The sequence below is a fragment of the Gavia stellata genome, chromosome 3 (assembly GCF_030936135.1).
Source record: "Gavia stellata isolate bGavSte3 chromosome 3, bGavSte3.hap2, whole genome shotgun sequence".
Taxonomy (NCBI): domain Eukaryota; kingdom Metazoa; phylum Chordata; class Aves; order Gaviiformes; family Gaviidae; genus Gavia; species Gavia stellata.
In genome coordinates, this window is record NC_082596.1 from 64,514,905 (window position 1) to 64,527,202 (window position 12,298).

At 47.0% G+C, this 12,298-nt stretch overlaps 1 protein-coding gene across 1 annotated transcript; it reads right to left on the reverse strand.

Moving 5' to 3' along the window:
* Positions 1 to 484: 484 nt before the first annotated feature.
* Positions 485 to 11,529, reverse strand: DIPK1C (divergent protein kinase domain 1C). Its single transcript, XM_059815778.1, has 4 exons — positions 11,347 to 11,529; positions 5,415 to 6,092; positions 1,433 to 1,597; positions 485 to 700 (listed from the first exon to the last, which is right to left on the reverse strand). Exons 1-4 carry the CDS (start codon positions 11,527 to 11,529, stop codon positions 485 to 487), a joined length of 1,242 nt encoding a protein of 413 aa, XP_059671761.1.
* Between the last annotated feature and the right edge of the window lie 769 nt (positions 11,530 to 12,298).

Sequence of the window (12,298 nt, forward strand, 5' to 3'; positions counted from 1 at the left end):
TTACTCTACAGAGAAATTAAAACAAACACCATGCATGTACTTATCTGCACCCACCCACACATTATTTTAATTATTGATATTAATTTTACTGTATTTATGCTTTTCTTCTTTGAAGCACCATCCGTAAGTAAATGCATCCTTACTCTGACCACAGCACTCAGACAGATGCTATCTGAGCAGTGACTACAGCTTTTGGTAAGCAAAGGATGTGCTGAATGCTGATGGAGAGGGCTAGTGGTAGCTCAGGAAAATAAGCAAGAACAGAATCTAGGTAACGTAAAATAATTTCACACTTGAAAGGATATTAACAGGACGTGCTGCACCTGCGTTTGCATAGGAGAAAACCGATCTCTGTGCTGTAAATGTAATACAATGGATTGGAGGGATGAAAGGGTGAGAGAGAGAAAGAAAACACAGGCTGCATCTCATACAGCATCCCTTAGCAGTGGCTGGGATGTGGCCTTTGCAGTTCTGCCTTTTGTGTCTACTCTGCCCTTTGGAGTTCTTGCTGAGTGACCCGAAGCAGGTGGTATAACTTGGAGAGAGATTTCAGAGTCCTCTGGTGCCCGGCAGCGTCCACGTGCCCTGGCTCAGCACACTCCTGCACAGCCTTCTGCAGCTGCAGCTGCAGGGGGAAGGAAACCAACGGTCCTCTGAGATGTGGGGAAAACCAGTGACGGAATATTTTGTCACAAATTACCTGAGGAAAGGGAAAAGAGCAGATTGCTGTCTTTCAGGAGCTACAACTAATGCCCCGCTGCTTCCCTGGGACTGTAGCAAAATGTCATCTGAATACAAAATGCCTCCAGCCATCCAAAGAGGAAGGTATAGAACAGAAGCATCCACAAAGGCTATGCTCTAGCTGAGGAACCCCCCTTCTTCTCAGGCTGCTCTTGCACTTCTGCATAACAACTGGTGATGGTGAGGGGGTGGGAGAAGCAGCCAAAAGGCCACCGAGCTACAGGTACGCTCCCCCAGCCTCTCTGCTGCGCTGGTGCCTCCCACCAGCACAGTCTGGGTGAGCTATAAGACACCTCATCCCAGGGCCAAGATGCCTCTCTCCACTATATCCACATACCACATCTGAAGTGTGGAGAATCGCAGCCATAGCCCCTCACTGCTTACATGTGGACAGCCACAACTTTACCATTAGTGGAGACAGTAATGCTAATCCCCTGCCTCTACTTACTCCGCTCTCCTATCTGAAGCATTGGGCTAACAGCCACACAAAAAGCTGGCAAATAAACACTAGTGATTATAAAGATCTGTTTGTATGCCCCAAGATGGGATTTCTGAACAGGACTGGCACTTATGTGGCCACGTTTAAAAACCTGACTCTCTTCATCTCACAGTCTCCTAGTACATACCATGCATTTTCTAGTCAATGTGATTTTAAAAGAAATGGATGCATAAAGCAGCTGTGTCTACTCACTTGCAAGTTGTTATTGGCTCTCTGTGCTCCACATCTTCTGATTTTCAGATTGCATTTTGAAAAGCAATCAAAAAAATTACAGTCTTCATCGCCTGTGCAGTTCTGTTCAAGAATGTCCCTCATTTTGGGTTCAAAAAAGGCCATATCCACATCAATGGCCACCACCTGTGGATCAAAACAACCCATCAGATCTGGCACAGCACAGCCTGCGGGACAGGGCTGAGCAAGTGTTCTTTGCTGCTTGCTTTTGGAAATGCAGTGCTGAGAGCATCTGCCAGTGGAAAACTGGGATCACAATGAAATGGCTTTATTTCACTTAACTGAGCTGCACTAGTCTTACAAATATCACTTTTTAAACAAAACCAGCCAATGCTTATGACACCAGGAGAGGGAAAATTATTTGTAGGCAATATGCGTCCCTGGGATCAACTGGACTGATTTGCCTTAAACCAGGACTATCCAACTTGACGATTGATTTACTTGTTGTTGAACCCTGTGCAGATGGGAACTCAACCTTTTAATTATGTGGTGGTGCAAAATTACCCACAGGCCAGACAGTATCATTTCACAATTCACCATTCAGATTAAACCCCTGACTTTATCATTGCGGAGAGGAGCAGTGAGATGTGCAGAAGTACTTGCACCTGGTACAGCTCCTCCAGACTTTCCATTGGATTCAGTGGGTTTGAGTCTGCTCAGCTGTAGAAAGATCCCTGAGGCTGTTGAAAGTCGAGACTGGCTTTGCCCAGTCCTGTTTGCTGTGGTTTGACTCATTTATTGTCCATGCTTCTTGTTCTGCTTGTGCAGAAATATTGTCCATAACAGAGTCCAGCCAGCAGTTGGTCTCAGCAGAAAAAGCAAGGACTGAAGGGATCAATAAGTTTTCTCACCCTGACACAAGGCTTGCAAAATAGCGAATATGCAGCACAAAGGGGTCTGCAGAGCTGCTGCCCGTGCTAGGTCTGAAACCATTCTGGGATTGAAGGGCTGTAGTCTCAGTTTCTGCCAATGTCACTCCACCCATGAATACTTCACTTAAAAAAATCACAGCAATAAACAGGGAAAGAAAGGAAGCCAGTAACGGGATGGCAGCTGCTTGATGTGAGACAAACTGTGGGTGACCACAGTGAACGCAGCCTGCCTTCAGTGCCATGGATGCAGAAAACAGTGTACATTCAGAGCTGTGCTTAACACTTGACAGTCAGGGTCAGAGGCTTTCCCTTGCAGTGGCTGACACATTTTCATGGAGGGAAACGTCTGGGACCTGGGCAAAGCAGAGTTACCTGGGCTGAAATGATAGTCTCATTTGTAAGATTTGACCTCCCAAATAACAGGGGAAGCTGAACTGCGTGGCTGGAGCAGCAGCTGGATCAACCCGAGGAACTGAAGACGTCTGGTCTGGTAGAAGGCCAAATAAACCTTCCACAGGCAAAAGAAAGAACAAGGTCTAATCTTCATTTTATTCTACTTCTTTTTCCCCAGGGAAAATCTTAAAGAGATGAGGCATAGCTTAAAAACTCAAGTATTTTTAAGCTTCTTGGAGAGCTTGATAACAATGACGCAGCCTAAAGAATTTCACACGTTTGGACAGGCAACTTTCTTTTCTTTTCTTCTTTACTTCCTTAAGCTTTCTGCAGTTTTGCTGTTCACTTCTTTGGAGAAGAGACAGTAAAAGCAGTGTGGGGTTTCCCCAGTCTTAGGGTCGCTGCATCAGCACCCTGGTGGGATCTCTGCCAGCATTGAGCACTTTTGGCATTCTCACCAATTGCTCCTCTAGGAAAAACAGCCCTGGTTCCCAAACGTGCGGCTGCCAAAGGGTTCAGTGGTTTCACTGAAGTTCATCTGTTACAAAAATGTGTGGACATCCAGCCAGACCCTGTGAAGATAGATCTGGGTGACACTTTACCTATAAACAGCGACATTTTGGTGGGGTTTGTTATGATTGTAATTGATGATGAAGGTACCTAAGGAAATGCAGGAAGGACTCAACTGGGCTCCTGACCTGATTTAAGTAATGTTTAAGGTGCTGTAATCTTTCTAGTTCTCTCTGAGGTGCTGGTAAAATAGGAAGCTCTCCTGGAGCACTGTGTATTCACCCAGACCTCCTTCCAACTCTGCCCCTTATGTAGCTCCATGGCAGCTTAAAATTCCCCTTGGTGATCTACCAGGCAGGGATCTCTCCCCTCTGTGCTGCAGGAACAGCATGTGAAGGCTGGAGTGAGGGCTGGAGGCTTATCCCCACCATTTGAAAATAATCCTCAAAGTAAAGCTATTGCACTCCAGGCACATTTCTTTGGGCATTAGCAGTCTCATTGCTGGGATGATGAATAGTGGTACTATTATGGGTGTTTATTATTACCCTATACAGAGCACAAGAAGCAAGCAAGTGACAAAATTGCTTAAAACAAACATGAAGGGCAAAAAAAGAGGCTGCCTTGCTGTGTCCCTGTTCTGGAGCTGGTTGATAAAACCACCTAGAGTTTCTGCTTCTCACTCTCCTTCCTTCTTCACCAATCAGGTCTCTCTGGTTGTGTCCCCCCCCGGCCCCCCAGCTTTCTGTCTGTGTGTATCCCCCATCTCCCAGCCCAGTGAGGTGAAAGCAGGTGATACCAACAGGCTGTAAGTAACGTAAAACTGGGAGAGCCATGAGTAAGCAGCAGCTCACTTTTTGTTTTTTAATTAATTCTCCTAGAAAATACTGAATTAGAGTACTTTCCTATACCAGAAGGTGACTGCTGTCTCTTTGGACCCCTGGAGAAGCAAGCCTCACCAAAAGGACTCGTAAGGGAAGACATATTCAATATTCTTTCCCTTTTCCCAAATGAAATCTCTTTTCCTCTAAGCAGGTGGTAAAACAGATGCTCTGGTGTATGCTTAGCCACTGGCGGTCATAGCCCTGCATAACTGAAAAAGATGGGCAAAGCCTGCCTTGAGGAATCTCTGCCGTGCCTCACTTTGCCTGAACACTGGTACGCTTTTTTAGTTTCTTGCTGTAACTCCCCACCCATTCCCCGTTTCGCTGCTGTATTGCACCTGAATAAACAATGGAAGGGAAAGGAAGGGAAGGGAAGGATGAAGGGGAAGCACTCTAATTGCTCTTAATGGCTATATGTTTAGGCGATATTTGTCTAGTACTCTGAAGATACGAGTGTTATATTAACATTCAGTGAGTACTGAAAATAGCATTCAAGTCCCTGAAAATGCTTTATGTTCACTCAGAGTGCAGAAACTCCCCTGAAGTCATTGCAAATTGTGAGCCTGGTCCAAACGCTTACTTACTGCACAGTGCCTCCAGTCCATACACACAATTGCCACCAAAACCAGTGGAATTTCTGCCTGCAGAATGAATGCAAGCTTCATTCAGCAATGTGGTGCTGAGCTACATCACTACTTAGAAACCATGCATAGCTATTCAAGTCTGAGTTACAGCTGTACAAAGAAAAGTCAAGGGAGTTGCATGTCACTGTCCTTGGATCATTTCCAGACCAGATAAGCTGAACACTAAAGCACAAAGATGTGCATGTTTGGATGTGGGGAGTTCCCCTTGTGCCAGGACAGAGAATTCAGCCTTAGTTTTCAAACTCAAACAGTTTTTCCTTTCAGCGTCACTATCAGAAATAGTTGCCATGACTCAAATTACAGCGTCATTTACATCTTTTGAGATCTCTTTGCCTTCAGGAGGTATCCCTCAACAGACCCAAGGGACCCTGTCGGTGCCGGTGCCTTCATGGAGGTGAAACAAATCAAAACTGAGCAAGCAGTTCTCAAAACGAGCAGCAGGATCTAGCACTCTGAAACATGGTTGCACGTATTACAAAGAGGAAAAGCAGTAGAGAAGCTCCCCTGTCACTTGTAAATGCATTGGTTTTGCAAAAACTTGTCCAAAGCTGTACAAGGATGGAAGTGCCATTTTTACACAGCCACTTTCAGACTAGAATCTGACTTCAAATTGCTGCAACACCACCCCAAAGACCCAACTTACCGTGAGATCATGCCTGATAGCGAAGTTTTCTGGTTTGATGTCACACAGGTGAAGTCGGTGAGAGAAATCATTATCAAAATGCTGCACCATGTCCAGAAAGCTGAGTGCAATGTCAATGATGGCTCTCACCCTGCTTCTGTAGCCAGCAAGGGAGGGACCAACCACATTTTCCAAGGGAAAAAGAGTTTTGTGCCAGGCATGTCCAGCTGTGAGATACTCCACGGCATAAAAGTGTCCACAAGAGCCAATAATTCGTAGCACATGCTTGCTGAAGTCCTGCAGCAAACTGAAGTAGATATATTCTTCCTGCTGGACCAAGGACCACATGCTGGCCACCTGTGCTTTCCAACGTGGTCCCTTCTTCCTCGTCCAGAGGGGCCCCATGGTATTGTTAGACAGTTCTAGCCCCAGGATGTTTTTGACCTCTAAGGCCACCATCAGCAGAAGCTCTGTTTCGGGAATATCCTGTGTTTCCACCTCCTCTAGCATACTGAGATGCTGGTAGCTGGAGAAGATTTCCTTTTTGGATTTCAGGATGATGGGCTGGCCTCTCCAGTCAGCCTGGATGACCTTCTTACCTCTGTCATAGTAAAGGCAGTGTTTGTACACCAGCTTCTGTGCCACACACAGGTCTTCACAAAGGTCGCCAGTCAGGGCTCCACTGCTGTAGTCAAGACACTGGAGTGAAAGAACAGAATATTCATAGCAGGACCATAAACCCGTGGACCACTTAGAAGAAAGGCAAAGAATCAGCAACAGTCCTAAGCTCAAGAGTCTTGCAGCAGTCATGGTACTGCAAGAACACACCTTCTACAACCGTTGGGTTATTCAATGGGTTTTCAGAAGTCTCTAGAGACCTTTTGCTAGGGGGAATCTTGCTTCAAAACAGGAATTCTTGAGATGGTAAAGGACAGGCTTTTTGGGGGCAAGGAAGTGGACTAGATGACCTGTTGCCCTTAAGTTCTTGCCACATATGAATTCAGTGAGACAAGCTTTGAACCCATTTGTTTGTCTGCGCTGTGTGAGATTCTGGGCTGTAACATTTTAGGGCACAGGAGATAACTTCCAGGGTAATTCAGGACTTCTCTGGAAGGTTCAGGGCAGCATAACTTAGACATCCACACTTAAACTACAAGAAAATCCATGAGTAGCTGGATTGCTGGGACTTTCTGCAGCCCTGAGTGTTTCAACCTTGCATTCAACATGCCCTGAATGAAGTTGTAAGAACCTCCTCTGCATTACCAGGAAACAGAGGTTGCGCTCAATGCCTCTTGGATCAAGAACTTCCAGAATTTTTAAATATGTAAATGCTGCAGGACAAAATTACTTCTCCAGTTTTTACATGTACTTATCAGAAGTGACATTCTAATATGAATTAAATACTGCTTTTTTTTAAACTGTAAAAAATCAGCCCATGGAAACATGGGAACTGCTGCTTGATAGTTAAGTGGTCACTGCAAATTTGTGCAAGAACTGCAAGGATTCCCTCACCAATCCTTCCTTCAACCCATAATTATTTCCATACCATCATTCTGTGATTTCCGAAAGTGTAGGCAGTCAGTATATTCCTATGGGTATTCAGAAGTGCAGCTGCAGGGACTGCTTTGGGCGAATCAGTAGAGAGGATGATCAGAGGTCTCTGGTGAAAGGGGAATAGACCGTGGTAATGTAGGAAGCCAAACATCTGGGAGGCGGCTTGACAGTGTCAGCCTTCTTCATTGCTTTCTGGCATTTGAACCTTCATTTAAACAAGTTGGCAGCTCCCACTGCATGTGGAGTACTTGCAACGGCTGCCTGACCCCCACCTCATTTGTGACTTACTGTTACATACACAAGAAACATGATCATAAAATTCAAGTGATATATTTTCTTAGGACAGTCTCTGAGGTGTGCACCAGAGGAACATATTCTGATGCCAGGCAATATTGAGAGTCCAACCTTAAACAGCACACTGGGGAATGGGTGGAGGATTAAGTCCAAAATCCAGGAATGGTGATAAATCGACTAAAACAGCTCACTGAGGGCAGTTCAGACAGGCATAAAATTTATTTATACACTGATGTTCTCACAGCCCAATGAGAACACTCAATGCCAGCAAGGACAGCCAGGTAGGCAAACTCTAGCATGAATGTCCTGACCCCGAGTCCAGGGTGATGTATATGTGTGAAACACACACATCTGCATCCACAGCCACATCAGGATGGTCAAGCAGACTCACTGGGCTGTCCACAGACTTCAGAGCATGCAGATCAATGTTCTTGTTTTTGAAAATCCAGTCCTATGAATGTAATACAAATTTATTTTTCCTTTTTATGTAGGAAATGTAATTTTCTCAACAGAAGTAGTTTATCAGTTCTTACCATCTGGAACTCTAAGCAATTTTAGAAAGAAGATTACAAACAGAAGGAACTTTTGGGGTTTTCTTTGGAGCATAAGTATAATCACATTTAAAATCATTGCTCTCCTATTGAGAAGACCACAACCTAACTCATCTTCTCCTACAGTAAGAGAATATAGGACTTAGTCCTGTACTTGTGTCCACATGGGTGAACGCTTGCCCCTGTGGACAGTTTTACTGTGGTCCATCAAGTTTACTCTTAGAGGGTCCATATGCATTTTTTAACCAGGCTGCTGTTTAGGACTTGTCCACTGTTCCAGTTGAACCTATAAATCTTTGATTATTAACCTAGTATCTGACAAACAGTCTCTGAATCTGGTTCTTCTTACACTGAACTTGTGCAGTGTTTTGCAAATGAGGATCTGTGAAACAGGACTTAACTAAGAAGTTCCTGGTCTCACAGCAATGAAACACAGATCTACCTTCCAGAAGCAATATTCTCTGCTGGTCACCAATGCAAGCAAGAAATTCAAAAACGCTTCCTCAAATAAGCAGTCAAGAAGTTTGAACAACTTTAAAGGTGTCTCTCTCTCTCTACTCACAGAACGTAGTGAGTTGTGAGTCACTCAATGGCTTTAAAAATCTCCTGTTTCCTGTTCATTATAACCTAGAAGGTCAGCAAAGACTGACTGCACCTTCACATCCTCACTACTCCCCGCCCCCATTATTCCAGCTTTTAGTGTTTTATGTTTTGCCATAAGCATAATACACTAAGTAAGCTTAGCTCCCCAGCCCTCCCACTATAATCCTTATTTTTTCAGCCCCCAGATTATTTTTGTGGGTTTATTCCTTCCCTGTTTCTTTTCTCCATTTTTCCCTCCACCAACCTTAGAAGCACAGACGTCAGAACTGAATGCTGTTTTCCAGTGCTGCAAAGGCAGTCAACAGCCCTCCCCTAATTCTCCTTTTTGGAGGCATTCAGAGATCAAATCAGCCTTTTAGGCACAGACTGCACTAGTAGTTCTTGTCGAAGCAATTATTTGACCCCTACATCCTTTCCAAAGTCATACAGTTTTACAAGACAGTCTTCCATCCTGTTGGCATAGCTTATACTCTTGTGCTCCCCCAGTGTACCAGCTTGCATTTTACTGTATTAAAACATATGTTGGTGGACTGAAAACATTTAACCAGGTGATTCAGTTTACCCTGCAATGAAAAGCTGGAGTGCTTATTCTTTACCCACTCAGGAACCTTTGCACTAACTGCAAACTTTACCATACAAGATTTTATATCATCATGATGACTGCTGATAAAATGAAGAATCAATTCTCCAAAGAAATCTTCCAGAAATGGTCCTCCACACTGCCATCCCTGTCCTAATGACTGCATTTTGAGATCTGTCAATGAGACAGTTTTAAATCTACCTAATGAGTGCCCTTTGAATGCCACTAAGTGCCAGATTTTTTAAACTAAAATGTGAAAGTGATACTAAGCCAAAAGCCTTACAGAAAAGGAGCTATACTACACAAAAATGCAAACACAAGCACGGTTTGCACTCGCTTATCTGTTTCTTTTTAAAATTGGCTACATAATTTTCAATGTCCTTAGTACACTTATCAAGGTAAGTTAAAAAAGCTGGGTTTAAATTCGTGTAAAAGTTTAAATTTATGTAAACCCCACTAAAGATTTGTATAAATTTAAATAACTTACTGTACCACCATCACTTTTGTGTAGATCAGGCCTGAGACTGCATCCTGCCTTGTTATCAAGTACTTCTCCTATGTAAATGCAATACTGAGCAAGGCATCAAAATTAATTAATTTCTCCAGAGGAACCAGAAATTGATCACTATGATTTAATGTATTCAGTGTAAATGAAGATGAGACCAATGTGACGAAAGAGTAAGTGGTCTTTTGGAGAGTTAAAGTTGGTCTCCGCAAAATGCCCAGTACTACTTCAGCCTTCCCAGTGCAGTACACATCTGCATAGATGTACATTTTACTCAGAAGAAGGAAATAAATCTTCAGAAATACCAACGGTATACAACCATGCAACTTTCACCTACTTGCTTAAAATTGCTCGTGTTCTTACCTCCTACTGAAAATATGACAGATGACTAGTAAAATAGTTTTTCCTGGAAGTCGAATTTTGCTTAATAAAAGGCATGAGACTCAAGCTATCAAATTATTTATTTCATAGATCAATTGCACGTTCTATAACTGCGAAACTCACGCCATGCTCAGAAGTTGTATAAAGACGTATTTCAGGGCTGATGTAGATGAGCTCATTTTCTAATTGTTCCACTAGAAGGACGATCCCTTTCTAATGTCATCTGGGAAAACTGTCGCTTTCAAACTTTAACGATAGTATTGAAGACTCACCCATGGAAACAGATGAGGACTCACCTACAGAAACAGACGAGCACAGCAGCCTCAGCTACTCTTCCTCTGGAGGAAGGGTGTGAAACTGAACTACGACACAGTGACAGAGACAACTTTCCAAGCTTGCTCCTGAAATCTGACCCCTGCCCGGGCTTTTGTAGTCATGCCTGACGCTCTCCAAACCAAAGAACAGCAACAAGTCTCTGTCCATCTGTTTACTGGAGAGCGTGATGCCAAGGGCCTGGACCTCCCTGAGCTCGGCGGTTCTTTGCAGCTCCACACCGCTGTGCACTTCCCAGCCACGTAAGAAGTGGGCAGGATTCATTCCTTCAGCCGCTATCCCGAGCTCAGCTGTACTTCAAGCTAACTGCTGGGGTAAAGAAACTGAATCTCACTGCCGTTAAAAACACACTGTCAGGACCAATACCTATAGTTTCTCTTCTTTTATTATACAGAACTTAGGGAATATCTATGATCAGGTTTTGCTTGCTGCAGTAATAGATTATTTAATTTCCATTAGGATTCCTCCCTTCCCACCTAACCACTGGCACTACAAATACCTTAATTAAGAAACAAAATTAAACTCAAAGCATTAACCCACACTGCTCCTCTTCTCGAAGTGTTTCCCACACAATTCCAAATCTGTTTCTTTTCTTTTTTTTTTTTTCTATTTTTGGGGGGAGATTTTTATGAATAGTTGCAAATCCTTTCTTGAATTTTTAATAACTACATCGTGAATACCAGCCCCCGCCAGACGTAAAGGAGGCGTTACAAGCTGTGTGGCACTTCTGAAAGATGGCTTTTGTACAAACGCCTTCTCGGCTAAATAACAAAAATAACGCGGAGGGAGGTTTCCTCCCGCCTCGCAGCCTGCGGGACGCCGAGCGGCCCTTCCCAGAGCGCCTGGAGAGCGCACCCGCACCCCACGCGGGGAGCCGGCCCGCTGCCTGCACCTGCCCTCGCCCCGGGAAGGGAGGGAGGCAGCTGCCCGCCGCCCGCCGGGGCAGCGCTGAGGCCGCCGGCAGCCGCCCGCCCGGGCGCACCGGGGGCGCGCCGGTGATGCGGCAGCTCCGGCGGGACGGAGCCGGGCAGGAGCGCCCCGGCGGCGCGGCCGAAAGCGGGTGCTCGGCTCATGGCAGCCCTGACGGACTGCCGGCGCCTTATCCTGCCGGCCAGCCCCCGGGGATGCCCCGCGTCCCGCCGGGGCACGTACCAGCCTCGCCAGGATCCGGTGGCTTTTCTCGTCCGTGCAGCGCTCGGAGAAGACGCTCCTGTGGAGGAGGAACAGCAAGGCGCTCACCACCAGCCAGCAGGCAGCCCAGAGGAGGAGGAGCACCAGGGTGCATCGCCGCCAGGTTTTGAGCCGCAGCCGCTTTAAGCCCGGGATGCCCCTCATCGTCGCGCCCGCGCTGGGCTTGGGCGGCCGCTTCATCCGCTGCGGCCCCGGGCGAGCGGCGGCGGCGGCGGCGGCGGGGGGCGCGGCGCTCCCCCCCTCGCACGCTTGTCCCGCTCCCCGCTGGCGCCCATCGCCCCCCGCCCCCCGCCGCGCCGCCTCCCCCCCCCCCCCCCCCTCCCCGCCGCTGCTCCGGGTCCCGCGGCGTGGGGAGTCCCCCCCGCCCGTCCGCCGCCGGGCTGCCCGTCGCCCCCCCTCCCCGGGCCGCTGCTGCCCTTACGGAGCCCGGAGCGCCCCTTTTGAATTTAAGCCACGTAGTTCCGCCGGCTTTTGTCTGCTCTCCCCTGTGCCAAGCGGCCCCTGCAGTCACTTGGCGGCTTCTGCCCGCGCCCCCCCCTCCTTCCCCCTCTGAGTTTCTCACCCGAGAATAAAAGGGGTTTTGAAGGGTGATGGAGGCTGCTGCGGGAACCCTTCCCCGTCCAGGCGGCTGCCCGACACTTTGGAGGAGGCAGCCTGGAGACGGCCGGCTCCTTCTGGTGAAAGCTTCGCCTCCCGTCAAATGGGCGGGGGGGGAGAAAAGTTGTTTGTTCTGTATTAACTCGCCCAGTCTTTTCCGCCCGGGGCTAAAGGAGGGAGAGAGAGAAGAGACTCGGGTGCCCGTTCACGAGCGCACCCCCAGGCACCCCCACGCTGGGTCACCCCTTGACTCTCCAGCAGCTTCCACAGCCTCCCCTGCCCCCGCCGCGGGGATGCGGGCTGGCCCCCGCCCGGC